The sequence below is a fragment of the Pseudopodoces humilis genome, chromosome 1, assembly GCF_049639895.1.
Source record: "Pseudopodoces humilis isolate 2021_Gansu_Grassland_sample_001 chromosome 1, ASM4963989v1, whole genome shotgun sequence".
NCBI classification, from domain to species: Eukaryota; Metazoa; Chordata; class Aves; order Passeriformes; family Paridae; genus Pseudopodoces; species Pseudopodoces humilis.
The window spans coordinates 11,197,080-11,215,083 of NC_142200.1; the positions used below are offsets into that span (position 1 = coordinate 11,197,080).

Here is an 18,004-nt window from a genome sequence, read left to right on the forward strand (position 1 = left end):
TTTCTGTCCTTATGCTGCAACTCTATTACAAGCTGCAAGTCCTTTCTGTGTTGTCATCATTTTAGCTGATTAACCCCCTTGAATCCCAAGGCAAGCATCTTAAGTCTAACTTTTTCTTTTTCTTTTTTTTTTTCTTTTTTTTTTTTCTAGATGTGGTTTTAGACCTTTTTAAGGAAACCACTGCAAATACTATTTTGCCATGAACCTACTTAAGTGGAAATGCTGACCTTCACATTTATAAGGCACTGATGGAGATTGGGATCAGGTCAAGATTAAACCCTCTCAATGATGAGGACAGTGATTTGAGCCTCTGGATACCTGTATGCATTTTATGTTTTCTCCTACATTTCCAGTTGGGATTTCCACCTTAGGTCTCTCTGTTTTGTCAAGCATCTTTAAAAGGATATGAATGCTGTGCCACATTTTTAGAAGGGATAATAGGATAAGTGTATTGTATACTTACTATAGGGGATCACAGGAGTGAACTAAGCCTGAAGTCACTACTGGAGTTTGTTCTGAAGGGAATTGATTGGCCAGGGAGCACACTGCATTCTTGCAAAATTTGTTCAGCTGTTTGTCCAGTAGATGTAACAAAAGTTTCAAATATCATTTGCTACTTCACAGTTTTTCAGGAAGGGTGATGCAACACGATTGCTGTGTAATTCTCTACGATGTTACAGGGAGTATATAAAAAATACTATCCTATTTGTATTTATGCAGAAATTTTGGTTGGACATAGTTACCTTCTCCAGAGTAGTAGAGATATTTTCTATCACCTCCTCTGTCTATTTGTACCAGAGCTCCGCCCAGCTTTCCCTATGCTGGGCATGTGACTGAAGGGGCTGACAGCCAGGTTTATATTTAGCACTGCACAAGTCAGCATCCTTTTGTGCCTTAATTGCTGTAGTAACAGGAATCCACTTGCGAGTTATAACAAATGATACAGAATTTTTCTTTGTTGTTTCCCCATCTGGAATACTAAGGGAACCAAACTGAGGATCAATGGGACAAGGTTTTTAAATTTTTCTTGATTGCAGTTTTGGTGAAAACATTGAGGAAGAGCAGAGGAGGAAAAAAGGATAATGAGGAGGTGCCTTATGAGCTTATTCCATGAATGAACTCATACATCAGAGTCAGAAATTGCTTTTTAGGATCCACCAGAGCAATAACACGTCTCATTTTTGGGCTCCAATACAGAATTTTGGTTGTAAAGATCCTCTCATGAATTGAGGTGCAGAGGAGTACTCTTTTTCGTAGACACAACAATTGCTCTGACTTCTTGTTCTAAGTGATGTTTTTGCTGTTTCAGTGATGTGTATCTGAATGATTGGCTGAAATTATCTGGATGGGCTTTTTGGAGGAAACTGATGAATTCAAGATAACACCCTCTGCAACTTCTAGATTAGATGCATTTGAAGCCTAAAATGATGTTATAGTAGATCTAGATTATTAAGATTTTTTATATTCCTCTTCTTGATACTCATGGTTTAATAATTAATTTAAACAATCCAGTCAGTATTTAAAAAGCTATAAAACACTGCTCATATTTTTGTCTCAGATATGGCAGTACTCAGCAGTAGCAAGTATTTTCCTAGGGTAGCTCTTGCAGTAGTACCTACATACAGTGTTAGTGTTTCCTGCCTCTGGGTGACAGTAACAGATTCAGCTATAAAATTTTATGGTGGTGTTAGCTGCAATTCAAATAAAACATGATACATGCCTTTAGGCTCACAAGTTCTCTTGTATGTCAGTTCTTAAAAAATTAATAATTCAGAAACTGGTGATGACAATTTGCTGCATTTTTCTTGGTTGTTTTTTTTTTTTAAATAAATGCACTCCCATTATCCATTAGTCACTTGTGATTAGTTTTTCAGCTAAGAATAATAATTCTAAAACTAAGTTGCAAGTACTTGGCTTCAATTAGCAGAGTGACTTTAACTTGCTGAGTTTGGACCAAGTTATGTTGATGGTTTTATATTTCATTCCTTCACCCCCTGTAGTCCACCCTGGGTTCTAACTATTTTTTAAAATAGATAGAGAAAAAGATGATACTATAAATTTAAAAAATACCAAGAACAGATTTAAGAAGCAGTAAATGTTTTTCTGCTTCCCAGACTTTGCTAATTCAGGACTCCTGACATATATTGCACGGGAACCTTGGTTTATAATCTTGTTTATGATAATGAATGTCAATTAGAAAATTGCAATTCCTCACTCCACCATTTCATTTTATTCTTTCTGCAATAAGATGAATTCTGTGTCTTATTGAATGCTGTGGCACAGGATGAGCTGGTGAATGGCCATCATGAAATGCATTTCTGGAGTACTTTAGAGTTGTTTTCTTTTCCCCCCAGACATTTAAACTCTGAATTGTTTGATTCTGACTGAATTGAGCTCTTTAAATAGGGTTTTGCAAATTTGATTTTTGTTTTCCCTCTGGTAAAACAAAGGGAACGTTTCCTTTGCTGTACTCTCTGAACATTTTTATTCTTGTTTTTTGCTGAGTTTTGAAAACTCAAATAGTCAGAACAACTTCCTATAAATAAATACCGTATTCCGAAATATATTTTGCTATCTAGGGTTTTTAAAAATCTCTTTAAGGATTTTTTTTTGCTCCCAGTGCTTTCATATCTTGCAGAATTTTAAAGTATGTTATTCTTTAAAGAGGTGGTATTGGAAGTGATTCTGTAAAAAGGTTTTTGACTTTCATGCCACAGTGGTTGGGGTCTTTTGTCTGCTTTAATTATTTTCTCTTCCCCATGTCGCAGCTTTAAACCAATCTTTGGCCTCTGCAAGTAGAGCTGAGCTGGAGCAGCCCTTTCCTGCAGCAGGCGGTGCTCTGCACCTGGCAGAGGCAGAGCACCAGTTCTCAGGGAAGTTGCCTTTGTGCTTTAAAGCCTTGTTTTGATGCTCCAGAGGGGACAGCTTTTCCCATGCGTCTTTTCCTGCAGGTACCATGTGACAAGGTCCTGACTCCCCTGCTCTGACTTGGCCCTGCTTTGTGCTGGGGTGGGATGAGATGCCTTCTCAGGCTCTGTCCTGGCTCAGACAGAGAGGGAGCTGCCCTGTCCGGAGCATGTGCAGCGTTCACCAGCACCAGTGATCTGAACTTCATCTGGCAGACTTCCCTATCTCTGTCTTATTAATATGTGTAATCACAGATTTTTTTCACAGATTAATTTTTATCTTGATGATGAGGGAAGATGCAAGCCAAGCATGCTTCCACATGAGTTTACAAGACTCATTTTTATAAAACAAAGTTCTTGCATGTGCAGAAGGAAGATGCCATTACTGGCATGAGCTCCCTGTGGCTGATCAGGAGCAGTCTGGTCTCTGGAGCAGAGCGTGGTGCCACCGTGCTGTTCCCAGTGACCTCTCTCACAGCTTCTGCCCTGATAGTGGTGAAGGACTGCTTGATAAAATGCCTATTTAGCAGGAATCCCACGCTACTGAAACAGATTATGTCAACGATTAAGTAATTTTTGTCTATATTTGATCCCCTGGTATTTCCCTCTATCTTGTATGTTGTAGTTAGGGCCTGGCGGTGCGGAAGAATCCAGGATGTAACGGAAAGCTAGCAAACTACCCCTCTCTCTAGGATAGTAAGTCCTCTTGTAATTAGCCAGTAGCACCTAAGTGTGATGTAAACAGATGGGAGTAACACAGTGACCCCAGACTATAAAATGTTAAGTTCTTCTGCAATAAATCGCCATATTCGTCATCCATCACATTGATGCTGTGAGATGTGGTCCGTGCGGCTGGGGATAGCCGCCTGTGCTGGAGCTGGCCAGGGCGCCTACCTTGCTTGAAACCCAACACTTGTACTAACTTGTCTTTCCTCTAACCTCAAAGTAGTGTCCCCCAGCCTCCCTTCTTTTAGAAACATCCCAAGGTAGTCCTTGATCTATGTTCTGAAGGAGGAACTGATGTTCTTTTTATTGTAACTTGGAACTCTTGTTATTCCTATACATAAGACATTTTCATTCCTTTTTCCTTCTACCAAACACTTTGATTCTTCCTTTTGGTACTAAGTTTCTAAAATCAATTATGCACTGTTTTTTTTAGCTTTTTTAATAGCTGTCTAGCTAGACTGAGTAGAGTGTAATTGTGTAGAATGACAGGTGCTATCAAACTTGGTTGTAGTTAAATCCAGAGAACTGATGTTCTAGATCTTTGTGGTATTTTGTGACAAGCTGAATAGTCTTTTGTATTCTGTATTGATACTCAAAATAGATTGAAATTATCTAATCTAACTGGCTGTCATAATCAAGAAAAACTCTGAAAATATGTTTTCCTCAGAGGTAGAGTATTTCCTGGAAATTAATTTATGTTGTTACAGTTTCTTGTCACAAAATCCCTTATATGGAGACCTAGATCTGGAAACTAGATGGGCACGGCAGCAGGGGTGGTTTCAGTGGCAGTGCCACAGGAAGCCCGGGAACCACAGTGGTTGGTGTGAGAGCTTCCCGTCAGAGCAGAAAGCAACAGAGGGCAGCACTCTGTGACCTCCTGTGCTTGTCTTTGGTTTGGGGTTTCTATTCTCTCCTTGGCGTTCACCAGGATGGAGCAAATGAGTTTAGGGAAGCTTCATCAGAAATGTGACAGTGTTGCCTTAGGTTGCCTGGCTACCCTCAGGGCGTCTGGAGCTTTTGGAAACAGTGGCCTCAGCTAATCTCTCTGTTTCAAGGTGCCTCCGATTTCCTCAGTGTTGTGGAAATTTACTGTCTCTGAGAAAAGCTGCCCAAAGGGCAGTACTGGTGTATATAGATAGTTCCGTCTTTGTCCATGCTTATGTAAAAGGTTTGCTTAACCTGTGAGGAGACCATATAAAAAAGAGTCCCATCCCCAATCCCAGCCTTCCTGAACACAAGCTGAAAATTTTGGTCTGATGTTTTCTTGCTGTTGATACTCAAGGCTTCAGAAGATTGACTCTCACAGGGCCCCCCTCTGTTTACCATTCAAAGCCTGAGCTTTGAATCTGTGAATTCCTTGTCATTTTCTAGGGAAGAGCAAAATAATCTTTATTTCTGTAGTATTGGGGCTCTACTTGTCCCATTTGCATGGTGAGTACATCTGTTGTTCTTAGAGCTTAGGTAGTGTTTATATTGGGCAGAGGGAGGAAGCACCTCTTCAGTAGCTGCTAGAGCTTGAAAGATGTTGAAGACCTTCAGTTGATGAAATTATTTTGCAAGTCAGTGTCCTGGTTGGCTGAATACTGGTATTATGATCTAACTTTTATTCCTCAAAGGCACCTTAAGTGAATATTTTCATTTCTTCTTTATAATAGCTTTGAATCTAAGAGTGATTTGGATGCAAGAATACTCAGTATGCAGTGCTCAGACATAGGCTAAAATTAATCATAGTCTGTGTTTGCAGCATTGTCTTTCTATGCACTTTGGCTGCCCTAAGTAAAATTTGAATACTTGAGTGTTGTAGGTTCCATGTTTTACCATTTTTAACCTTTGTCTGTAGAACTTGCCTCAGCAGAAGTATGGAAGCAACTTGTCAAAACCTCAGGGTTCATAATATTGGAAAATACTGGGGGAATGATTTTTTTTCCTGCTTTAAAAAGGAGGTCTTGTTCTCAATGTCTACATTAAAAAATACACAAGAGAAACCAAAAAAGTAGCTAGGTTTTTTCCCTTGTTGCTGTTAAATGAGTAACTTGCTGCATTCTGCACAGCATCTCTGATCTCAACTGCATTTGTTTTCTGTAGAGAAAGTACTCTGTTAGGTTCAGAAATGATGTCCTGGTCCTTGCTAACTGTTACTGATTTGAGTTCAGGATACCTGAAACATACACCAAATGACCAAACTTAATCTGCTGCTACTGAAATCAGTGGTCTATATTTTTCTTTTATTCTTATGTTGCTCTGAAAAATACCTTTTGCGAGAATATGAAAGGTAGGATTTGTTTTGCAGACTCTCTGAGGGAAAGAAGGTTGTGTGTTGCATGTGTAGAGGACCTCTAAAAAAATAACATACAATAGTCTCTAGAAGATTTGATTTTTCAAATTTTAGTGTGGTTTTGTAATTTTCAAATTAAGATGGCTGTTAGACTGCTTTTGAAGTATGCTGTTACTTTGCATAATCACTTATACTAGTGTAAGCTTGTAATAGTCTAAGACTTTATGGCTTTTAATAGTTTTTAATGCTGTCTTTTGTAAAAATAATAAAAACGTAGGTGTGAAGTATTTTTCTTTCCCATTTGAAAGCTGTTAAATAACATGACTGCTTTTTTGCCTGCAAGTAATTTGGTAAAAACTTGATAATAAACCAAATTTGTGATGAAGCAGCTAACTTTCTCATTTCATTTTGACTTCTCTAGAGAAGTTGGAGGTTGCGCCACCATCTCCAGGACAACTGAGACATGGTAAAAGAAGAATGTTTGTTGAATGTGGTTCAGTATTTGTGCAGTCTCTCTTTGAATTGGCTTCATCTTTGTTCCACGAATGCTGGTCTGTCCTCATCCCTGTTGTATGGAGTAAGAGAAAACCAAAGCAAGCACCAACACTCACCCTGCTGCCTTTGTTTCATAACACCTCGGCTGGAGAATGTGCAACATTTAGTGAAAGTAGGACAGAAAGCCCAAATGAGAGCATGCTGTTCAAAGCCAGCAGCAAAGATTGTTTTTCTAAGCCAAGCAGTGTTGGTGCTGCAGTGCCTTGTGGAGGTTTTGTCTTTTAAAAGGACTGAGAAGTGGTATAAAATTGCAGAGAAATTGGAAACAGATTGTGTATTTATAATACCATGATTCAAATTCTGATTTAGTTTCCAAATTAGTGTATTTTGTGGTTTTGTACTCTGCAGTGAGCAAATTTGTTTAGGCAAACATTTTCCTTTTCTAATTATCTACATTTTTTTCTAATTTGGTTTCCCCCCACCCACGTTTGTCCCTGGGGTTCTGTTTATTTGACGAATTCCAAAATTCTGTCCATTTCACTGAGAATTTGAGGTCCCAGTTTAGCTCCAGTACGCACATTTTGAAAACACTTGGCATATCTGTGTGCTTTTTATGTTATTTATGTTTTGGTGGGTTTGTCCTGAGATAGTTTAAAAATAATTGGAAAGTTTCATAGGTTTTGTGCTGTAGTCTTTCACCTGTGCATTCAAAAGATAAGTGTATCTCACAAAGTAGTTACAGATGTCCATTCATGTTCTAGTTCCTAAGCATGAAAGATCTTGAATGTGGCTTTGGTTTTTTTGTGTGGTCATGGGTTCATACTGTCTGCACAAAGGAAACACAAAAGGTACTTCTACCAGTTTTTTTCTACATGACTGTGAGGTTCACGCACTCTTCTTTCATCCCTCTTCCTAGGTTTGCATCTCTTTAAGTTTATAAAATGTAGAAAATATTGTCCAGTATAAAGTGAAGAAAAAAAACCAAACTCCAACCAAATCCAAACTGAATATCTGCTGCATTTCAAATGTTAAAAAAATGAAAATTTTAACCTTTCAGCTGTATTTTTGTCATGTAGTCTGTCCTTACGCTGTATTTAGTCTTACGAAATGAGCACCTTGAAACTCAGCTGGAGACAACACTGTGCAAATTCAGTTCCACCCCCATCAAAAGCTTACAGGCTAAAACCTGAGAGAGAAAATGAAGCAGGGCAAAAAGGAATGATACAGTAGCACTGTGCTCATTCTTAGAAATTACTCAGACCAGAATGTTCCAAGCTTCTGCAACAGAAAATATTTTCAGAAAGGATTTAATGGGTTTCAGAAGTAAAAAAGAAGAAAATGCATGAAACAAAAAGTGGACCTTGGCTTCTTAAGCAGTGTATTATGGAGCAGCTACAAGTCTAACTTGCACTGGAGATAATGCACAAACAAAATCAAGATAGAGAAGTTTTGGTTGAAATGGTGAGACAATTAACAGTATATGACACTCTAGTGAAACCCACCTTAGTAGATTTGGCTGAAGGAGTTTTGACAAGAATTGTCTAGCTCCAGACAATGCTTTTAAAATATAAAATTTTAGGAATGTGTGAAGAAGATGGAACTTTTGCCCAGAAATAGCAAGGGACTTGCAGAGAAAGGGCCTTTATTTCAAGCAAGAGAAGAATGCAGGGAATCTGGTGAGACAGTTTGGTCATCTTCAGTGATAATGCATCATCGCTGTAAGGTCTGTAAATAATACCAGAGTTTGTGTAGTTTTAAGTATTTCTCTTGTGCACTAATAGGCATAAGTCACTTCCACCTGAAATTGTACAAGTATTTGCAAAGTAGGTTGTTTAACTGGTTCTTCACAAGCCATTAGTAACATTTCTGTGTCGCAAAGGGTTTCACCATACCTGACAGCAACAAAAAGGTGACCAGTAGGAAAGGAATTTTGTGTATTTCGCTTTTGTTTCTCTTAAAACCAGTTAGACATTTCAGTTGTTCCTGTGCACTAGAGAACTCTTATAAATATTTATTTTTTCTTTGTTACTTATTTCTTTTAGTGTTCTTCCACAATGCATTACCTTTTGTAGGGTTTGGATTTTTGGATAACGCAATTATGATTGCTGCGGTAAGTTCACTGTTTAATTCCTTGATCAAGTCTGTAAGATTCATATTTTTCAACAGACTAGAATGGCCTGTGAGGTCTAGTCTAGAAAGTCCCCCTAATCAGGACCTTCTCAGGGTCTCTAGTCTAACCTCCTGCTCAAAGCAGAACCAGCTGTAAGATGAGACCAAGTTGTTCATGGCTTTATCCTGAGGGACTTGAGAAATCCAAGGGCAGCCTGTCTGAGCAACCTGTTCCAGTGCTCAGCTGTCCTCACGATGGAAAATGTTTTGCTATATCCAACTGGAACGTGTCTTGTTTTAGTTCATGCACATTGTCTCTCATCTTTTGACCATGTACTGGTGTTTCATAATGCAGGCCATGTGGTTACGTTTCTTCAGATGAAAACATAAGGAGCTGTGATACTGTGTTTTATTTGTTTGCTTGGTATTTGTAGAAGTTTTTGTTCAGAGCTGTACATTCAGCTAAGAATTGCCAGTGGGGAAGATGGTATGCAGGGATAGAGGTTGCAGATTTGTCTGCCAGCTCCCTGCTACAAGAGTAGGAAATACTGAAAGATTTTCAGAAGTAGGCCCTTGCCTTAGGGGGAAATATATATGCCAGGAAGATAGGATTTCTGTGATCTAAAAGGAGAAATGTCCATTTATCCTTTCACTTTTAACGTAGACAAGCAATAAACAATACTTCTGTCAGTTGTATCAATATAATTTATTTTAACTCCAAATCCCGCAAATAATGAGAAAACTGTTTATTTTTCAGGGAACCCAGATAGAATTGTCAATTGGAGTTGTCTTAGGAATTTCAACTATGGCAGGCAAGTATTAAAATTGCAGCACATTTAGAATAGTATGGCACATTCCCATATTTTAGGCTGAAAGTAGCACACAGGGCTGGAAATGGTTCTTCCTCAATTTTGCAGCTGCCTTTCCTAATAAAGAAACAACCTCTGGGTGAAGCAAGGACATATTCCATTTGCAGAAATGGAATTTCAGTTCAAATAGCTTTTGAAATGCTTTTTGTTGATTTCAGCCTAATCATTCAAATCCTGGGTTAGTTCAGAAAGTGTATTTGCATTTCTGTAATGGAGCTGCCCTAGATTCCCCAGGGCCCAGTATCAATGTGTGTAGATATATGTGTTTGTACGTTGCTGTTGGCTTGCACTGCTAAGTGGAGATCAGTGTTGGTGTCTTTTTACTGCAGTTCTTGGTGGCTTCTCTGCCTGGATGAGATAGCCCAGGAAGGCCAAGCAGCCACCCTGTTCCTGCACTGGGCCAAAACTGATAAGCTCTGCTCAACAGCTTTGATGCCTCTGCAGTGTCAGGGCGCTCATGGATCCAGCAGCTGCAGGTGCAGCATTGCTCGAAAGCATGAGGAGAGAGAGCTTAACTGAAATTGTTATAGCAGAGCAAGTTAAAGGTTTGGGAATTTGCAGGCCTTGGTTCAATATGAGACAGTCACAGGGAGGCTTATCTTAGTAAGGTCTGCTGTGAAATCATGTATTTTGTGTGTAACTTTGTTCACTTCTGTACAGTATTTCTTCTTAATTTGACACAGTTCATGGATATGTTGACATGTTTATCAAAGCTGCATACCTAAGTGACAGCTCCTTCTATTTCCAGTGCTCCTGAGCCTCTTCAGGCACTGGAGGGCCTTGCTTGGTGTCTAGCATTAGCTACATGGAGCTGATAACCATGCACAGCTGTTCTTAACTCCAATCTCAAAAGTTACGTTGATTTCCAGGTGTTAGTGTTTTTTTTGTATTTGTCAAGTTTTCACCATGTAAATTGAGAAAAATAGTTGCGCCTCTTACTAATTCTAGTCTGCTGCTGTTATGAAACTGTAATAAGGTCAGAATAAAAACACTAAAATATAAAGAACTTAGGTCTAGTCTTTAGATCTATATAAATTAAGAGTAAGCAAGGGTTACTGAAGGGTCGGAGCTCGTTGGTTCTGTTCATAGCTAAAATAATACCTTTTTCTCTTCCTTCTTCCTCCCTCCAGCTGCAGCTTTGGGAAACCTTGTTTCAGATTTAGCTGGACTGGGGTATGTATGAACTTGTGTTAAGAACATTAAGTGCATTCATTGAGACGCAAAGTGGAAAAATATTTTTATTGTAATATAATATAGTTCTGCCTAATATACCTTCTCAGGTTGTTATCGCCAGGTCTGAAGAGATTTCCTTCTCTTTAGCTAAAACAGTATCTCTGAAATGTCTTCAGGTCTAGGCATACCTATTTCTGATAAAAATAGATACAGCTTATTTTTGTTTTTAAAGGAAATTTCTGCATAACTGCTGAAAGTAAAGCTGTTTGTTATGCCTGTTTTTCCCACTTTCCCTCTGTTTTGTTTTCTGCAAATTACAAGGCTTGCCACTAACTAGTCTGTGTGTAACCTTTCCTCCAGTAAATGTTACTTAAAAAGCTCTGCATAGATGCATTGACATTCACACCAGTTGTGTTGTACTGCATAAAGTTTTTCGGAAATATTGTATATTAAAGCAGTGAGATAATTAACTTACATTGTAAAATGTGACCTTTAGAAGTCTGAACTCTTTCCCATGGTTTTCTCTCAATCACTTCATTGGTATGCTGAAGGAAAAGCTCTGTTTTTTAAGTGCTAGTATTTCAACTAGAAAGAAACTTCACTAGAAGATATGTGAGATTCAAAATCGTTTGTTCTTTTCTTGTTCTTCCAGTCTTGCAGGTTATGTAGAAGCTTTGGCTTCACGACTGGGTCTGTCAATCCCTGACCTGACACCCAAACAAGCTGACATGTGGCAGACCCGTCTCAGTGCACACTTGGTGAGTGTCCTGCAGGCAGCACTGCTGGTGTGGAGCTTTTTGTCTTATTAGCTTAGTCTTATTAGCTGATTTGTCTTATTAGCTGATAAATGCTTTTTGTCACTTTTCCCATTTATTCCTAAATGACTACCAACATTGTGCATGTTCTCCAGAGTCTTGAGCCCGAGTCAGGGAGAGCCAAGAGATTGGTTTTTTTTTGAGCTTGAGTTTATTTCTATGCAGCAAACCCCAAGTGACAAGTGCCATGGATAGTCTCTGCAATGACTGTGTATGCTTTGCAGATACCTGGGTTGAGCTCTGGCTACGGTGATAATTTACTTGGAAGTAATGACCCCTTCGTAGTTTACTCCTATACAGTCTTTGTCAAGTGCTTGCTATTCATATACCTGTGCGGGTTTGTACTAATTTCTGATATTCTATAATTAGCTTGGATATGAAATTAGCTTTTCTCTGGCCAAACTTTTAGCATTTGAGTAATATTCACTGCCTGTGTTTACAGTTACAGGCCACTCACCTTGCAGATGCATTTTCAGGGTGATTACTTAACATTTAAACATTTGAAGTGGTCCCACTTCAGCAGTTACAACAATGATTATAGAAACAGATTATCAGAAACAGAGTAAAGAAACAGATACTTCACTTTGCCAGAATGAGCCTTCATTGGGAAAAATACTTTTGCAGATTCATGGGAAGATAAATAGCACTTACTGAGGAAAAGTTGTAATAGAAAAAGTCAGGTTTTAGCAGTGGTAGATCAAAGCACAGAGCAGTGAAGAGCTGACAAGTTGTCAGGGATCTGCCCATAGTCTTAAGAGTCTTCTCAGTAAAAGCTGAGCCTATGGCAAAACCCTGTCATTGCACTCAGTTTGTTCATATTCCTTTTCTGTGAAAAGACTTCTGTGTACCTTTGCCTGCATGGTAGCATTTTTTCTTCTTTACCTGCTGTCTCAAGTTTTTCAACACTATCCACCTTCTGCTATTGATGTGATTTGGAAGTTGCTTGTCTTTCTTATTTCCTCTCCTCTTGACTTATACATTCAGGTCAACTGAAATGTTTTCCAGTTTTTGTTGGTTTTGCCTTGTGCCTTTGAAAGCCATCATGTTTGCAAGGAGCCACTCATTCCTTTGGTGATTTGCAGTACCAGATACAAGCAGATGCATTTATAATTGCACCTAAAATGTCTGTAGGTGTTGTTTGGTGGTTTGTTGTTTTGTTTAGTTTTTTTTTTCCTTTTCTCTCTTCCTGGCCATTCTGCTAATCCTTTGAATGTCTGTTTCCTCCCTTACCACTTGTCATGATCATTGCCCTCGTCCTTCTTCAGAATTGTCTTTTATCATAGCAAACACTGTTTCTAACCTTGTCACATCTGTCTCACTCTCATAGACTGTGTTTGTAGTCTGCATGCAAAGAAAAACATGACTCCCAGCTGCAAACTAGAACAAGGGGTGTTTGTTCCTGGTTGTGGTAGTACATGGGAAATGAGTAACGACTGATCAGTGAAAAATTTAATTTTTTTCCCCCTTTCTTTAGGGTAAAGCTATTGGAGTGACCATTGGCTGCATTTTAGGAATGTTTCCCTTGTTGTTCTTTGGCGAGGAGGAAGAAAAACTGGAAGAAAAATAATAATCTTTTTACAAGACATATACAAATGTAAACTACTGTACCTCAATTATTCAATTATACTGTCAATATTTAGGAATTAACAGACAGTAAAAAAATGTATAGACTTGGGAACAAAACCTTCAGCATGTCATTTTATGGAAACACTAATTTATTGTGGCCTTGTTGTGTTCAGTACTTCTTTTTATAAGATATCATCTAACTTTTTATTTAATTGTAAATTTTTGAAGTGTTTTCACTTATGGCAAGATGTTTACCACTTTCCCCTTTGAACTTATTCTTTAATGGATTATTACTTCAATAATCCACCATGGATGACAGTATCACTCTTGAGTTGCATATTGGTTGCTTAACAGTTGTAATCACATGACAGAAATATCACTGGTAGTCCTTCTGTGCAGATTATTAAGAAGGTTAGTGATGAGTAATTTGAAGTCCCTCACTTTTCAAGGTCACTGGTTGCCCCTCACCAGCCATCATTTTACACTGCCTTAGATTAGATATTTTAGTGATCTTTGACAGTATAGGTTCATTTTTTTTCACAATTCTGACTTAAGTGTCTCTGAATTGTCTTTTGAGATGATCATGTTGATGCTTTGACAAGGTAAGTGTTTCCAGTGTAGGCTCTCTACCAAGTCCATTTTTAAAGTGTTTTAACACCTTCTATATTTCCATATTCATGCCTTTTTTTCCTTTCTAAACATATTTTGCTAATTGAGTTGAAATATCCTTGTATTTGTCTTCCTGTGGTTTGAGTGTGATATTAAAGAATTCAAACCAACTGTTTCAAAACCACAAAGAACTTTTTAAATTGTTCTGCTTAAAATAAGGTGTGACTAGTTGATTGGGTAGATGAGGCCAGGGAACAGTTCAGGGTATGAATGAATGCTAGCATTACAAGTTTGTACTGAGTGGTTCAGTTGAAATGGTAAGTGTACCATCAGTCTGGATTAGAGGATTTGATGATAATACCTTTGTGTTTAAGATTAAGCCTTTGCTACATTTTTTTTTTTTTACTGAGACAATTACTTATAAAAACTAGGCAACAGAAATAGGAGAATCCAGACCTTTTTACTTTCTTTACATTTGTTTTTGCAGCCTTACTTGGCATAATATAGACCTGACAGTGCAGTATCATGTAACTGCTTTTTTCTATATGGTTATGAATAAAATGATGACAACTATTGAATAGTCATAATATTTCAGGATCTTACTTGCTAATAGCATAATGCTAAATTGCCAATTGTCTCTTAGGTTTCTTACTTGTTTGAATACCATTTGGAAAAGCCACTAAAAATTGGCACAGCCAGGGCACTTTGAAAGTTTTATTGCTGAAATTGCTAGCACTTCTGAAACCTAGAAAGAAATGCTAAAAAAAAAAGTCCCTTGATGATTTTTATTTGCTGTAGGAAAAGTCTTACTGTAACATGTGTGTATTTTACAAAGCTCGTTGCTTATCTCATTGTTATAAATCTGACTTCTCTGTTCTGATTTCTAAAAGCCCTTTAACAGCAATACTGAAACTAACTTTAATGAAGGTGACACTTGTATCTGTTTCTTAAGAAACAGATGTTGACAGTTTGGAGTGAGTAGTCGTAATAGTATGTGCTGTACTTCGCACATTAAACCATGAAAATCTGGACCAAGATGTAAAACTGAATGAAGGCTCAGCCAAGCATCAAACACAAATGCAGAGGAGTTTTGGCTTGCACTTCAAAGGTGGAAGCTTTGTTAAAATAAAATTAAATAAAACAATAAAAAACAACAACAAACCCCACAACTCTTAACAGAAAACCAAAAAACCCCAACCCACAAAAACAATCCAGAAAGGCAGTTATGTGCTCTTTCACCAACAGATTGCTTCAGTACTTCAGTGTTCAGAAGTATTTTTACTCATTTATCCCACATTTATCTTGCCTTAAACTTCTAACTTTTCTGCCTGTCCATGCATTTTTTGTTTCTATACAAAGCTGTTTGTATTTCCCACGTTTTTCTTAAACTGAAGTACCAGTCAAAGCAATTTTGCATAGCTTCTTTTGTCACTGTTTTTACAAATATTTCAACACTGTTTCCCATTACGATACTGGCATCTTGATTGGAAACTTCTAGCAGTGGCCAAATCACTGTTCTTTGGCATTGTTCCATCAGAACACTGTTTTCATCACTCTATTACAGCTCATGAGAACAATTGGAAGGTTGTGCCAGCTGTCACAGTAATATTTGTTTTATAATGGCAATAGGAAAGGCTGTGTACTATTGTTAAATAGCTTGTGCATGTAAATTGAGTACCTTTTGTTGCTGTATGTCAAACTATTGTACTGCAACCAGTGCTTTTATTGAGAATCAATGAACTAAAATATCTTGAAAGAAGTTAATCATGTGTCGTCTTGTTAAACTGTTTAGTTGACCACAAAAATGTGGAGGGCAAGTGACACATGGTAAGAAATATTGGGTATTTCAGTCTGATACCATAAAGAAGAAGGTGACTTCTGGGGGTTCAGTATTTTATAAAGGTGAAGAATAACTTGTGGTGTGAAAGGATTAGTAGTGCTGCTGGAAGCTCAGAGAAAGTGCTTGTTGGGGCCAAGCTGCCCCCCTGAGAACCAGGTTGTTTCCTTTGGATACAGGATCCTTGCCTGTGTGAACGTGAGACTGCTTTGTGTGGAAGGGAGCATCTGTGCCTGATCTGTGCCCTGTCTCTCCACAAGGAGAGTGGCTTTTTCTGGGGTATATGGATGAAAGTAATCCCTGATGCTCTGATCACTTTTACTAAAAACCTGAGAAGACAGAGTCCCCTTTATTTTCTGATATCTTCTCCCTCCTTGATAAAAGGAAAAATTAAACACTTCAGGCTTGTTCAGAGACTTCAGTATTGCTCTATTTTTTTTTATTCTATCAGTTTGTCCTGTATTAACAGGAATTGTTTTTGCCTTGAAGGGCTGGTAGACCTGAAATTCTGTTTGAAATACTGTCTTCTATTGTAACTTAAATTATAAATGTATTTTTGACTGTATGTTATCTCTAGGAACAAAGAACATGCATCTGATAATAGGGTTACTCAAATCTTCTTGCCAGTGTTTTCTCATGCATGTATTTTACATAAATTATTTGAATTCAGACAACATATTTTGTATTGTCTTTAATTAAATTGTTGAACTTTCTGTAAACTTTTGTACTACAGCAAAGCTGTTCTGTGTTTCTTTAATAGACCAGATGCTGGAGGGAAAATGTTAATAATATCCTGTGGGTATTCAGCCTCAGTTACACAAAACAGGAATTTATTATATTTAAGTTATAAGCAAGTGGTCCTTTGTCACTGTCATAGGAAATACCACTGTGGAGTGGTACTTCTGTCTCTTCATGCTCGGAAGAGAGCAATTTAAATAATTAAAATGTTTGCATGGTTAAACTCGTGGTGTTTGTGATTAATATTAATTAGAAGTTCACTTGCACTTGAACTTTTGGAACTGAGGTTTTCTGTATGTAAACTAAACTGTTTTGAACTTTCCTGGACTTTGGATCTCCTCAATTTTTTTTACTCGATCAGTCCCTTTTGTGGATGTCTGTGCAAGAAGTGCTGTGAGTAAAACATCTGTACTGTAAGGATGGTCTAATTTAATTTTGAGAACCTGTACAGGCTGGCTGTTGTTTGACTCCATTGTGGTTGTATTGTGTAGTTGAACTTCATTTGTGTTGTTCAGAAAGTCTGTCACACTTCTACCTTCTACCATTTACCTCTTCTTGGTCTGATGTTTTATATGGTCTAATGACAAGCTGACAGAGCAAGCAGCAGTATATAAACTGAAGGCCTTAATTAAGTATAGAGGAATTATCACCCTGCTCAGAGTCTTATGCCTCTGGATTTTTTTGATCTAAAATATTAAGAAAATAGTTAGACCTCATAACATAATTTTAAGCTCCCATTTTAAAGTCTTTATTAGATACTTGTTAAGTCTTTTCCCTTGTCTCAGTGTTCAGGACCCTTGGCATCCCGAGTGTTGCTTCAAAATAGGGTTGGGGCAGGGTGGGGGCTGTGGGCCAAGGATTTGGGCAAACTAGAGATTTTGAAGCCAAGCAAGGTAAATGCAGAAGGATTTTTTTTATTTTGTGTTGGAAGACAGGTGTGTGTTAGAGTGCTGGTGTAGTACTTCTGTAAGGAGATGATGCCAAGTTATGGCCTTTTAAAGGCAGGAAACAGTTCTGACTTAACAGTCTTCAACTTAGTAGTGGATGAAATGCTGCTTCACAGTCATCAGTTACTCCTTCTGCGTATGTGCGCAAAGATTAAGTTGCTGTGAAATACCAAAATTATTTGAGACCTTAAATTAATGCATTTTGCATCCATTTTGTGTTCCGTTCTTGATGCTGTGCTCAGAGTGTCTTGTTTTTGTCTATCAGTAAGAAAAGGATCTTATGCTTTTACCTGGAGAGCTTAAGCACTTCCAAATATGTGAGTATTGATTTATCTGTTAGAAAATAGAGTATCTTGTTATGGAATACCAAGTGTCCTGAATGGGACCATTCACTGTTTAGAAAACATGGATCCAAAGGGTAAGATTTGCCATATGGGACCTATGCTGCCATTTCTGTTGAGAAGAGGATTCCACTGACCAGTACCATGGATTGGTAGAACAATAACAGAGGATGCTACCTTGTCTTTGTACAGCACTGCTGCTTGGGTTTGGCGGGATCTGTTTGCGCTGTGGTGTTTCTTTGTAGTTTTGCTGAAAATTGTCTGTTACTTCCAGCTAGTAACAAGAAGGAAAGTGAAGAGAATGAGATACTTCTCAGTCGTTTTCTCTACATGGGAATACATAGGGGTCTTATTAAAAGAGGAAAAAAACTCTATGATTTTCATTCGTGGTACTTTCCTGCTGTTCTCTGTGCCTTGAGAGCACTTTTGACTTGCTGGAACATTGGAAGAGTCCAAAGGGCTGTGAGGTTTCCCTTCCCCAGACTGGCTTCTCTGCACATCTCAGCTAGAGAATCATAGAAGGAACTATCAAAGGAAAAGGGATACAAATGGACAGGGGTCCCTGAACAGGAAGAGAAGAATGTTTACAGGTGATTTA

General features: G+C 38.1%; 1 protein-coding gene across 7 annotated transcripts in view; it reads left to right on the forward strand.

The window, feature by feature from the left end:
• TMEM65 (transmembrane protein 65) overlaps nucleotides 1-18,004 on the forward strand; it is a 63,476-nt gene that overhangs the window by 14,836 nt on the left and 30,636 nt on the right. For 5 of the 7 annotated variants that reach the window (XM_088051619.1, XM_088051624.1, XM_088051633.1 and 2 more), the window contains exons 3-7: nucleotides 6,329-6,373; nucleotides 8,445-8,512; nucleotides 9,269-9,323; nucleotides 10,511-10,553; nucleotides 11,206-11,311. In XM_088051619.1, coding sequence (XP_087907745.1) covers nucleotides 6,329-6,373; nucleotides 8,445-8,512; nucleotides 9,269-9,323; nucleotides 10,511-10,553; nucleotides 11,206-11,311 — 317 coding nt within the window. Of the gene's footprint in view, nucleotides 1-6,328; nucleotides 6,374-8,444; nucleotides 8,513-9,268; nucleotides 9,324-10,510; nucleotides 10,554-11,205; nucleotides 11,312-12,842; nucleotides 16,342-18,004 lie in introns of those variants that run through there. The other 2 variants (XM_088051629.1, XM_014257789.2) reach the window with 1 other exon arrangement.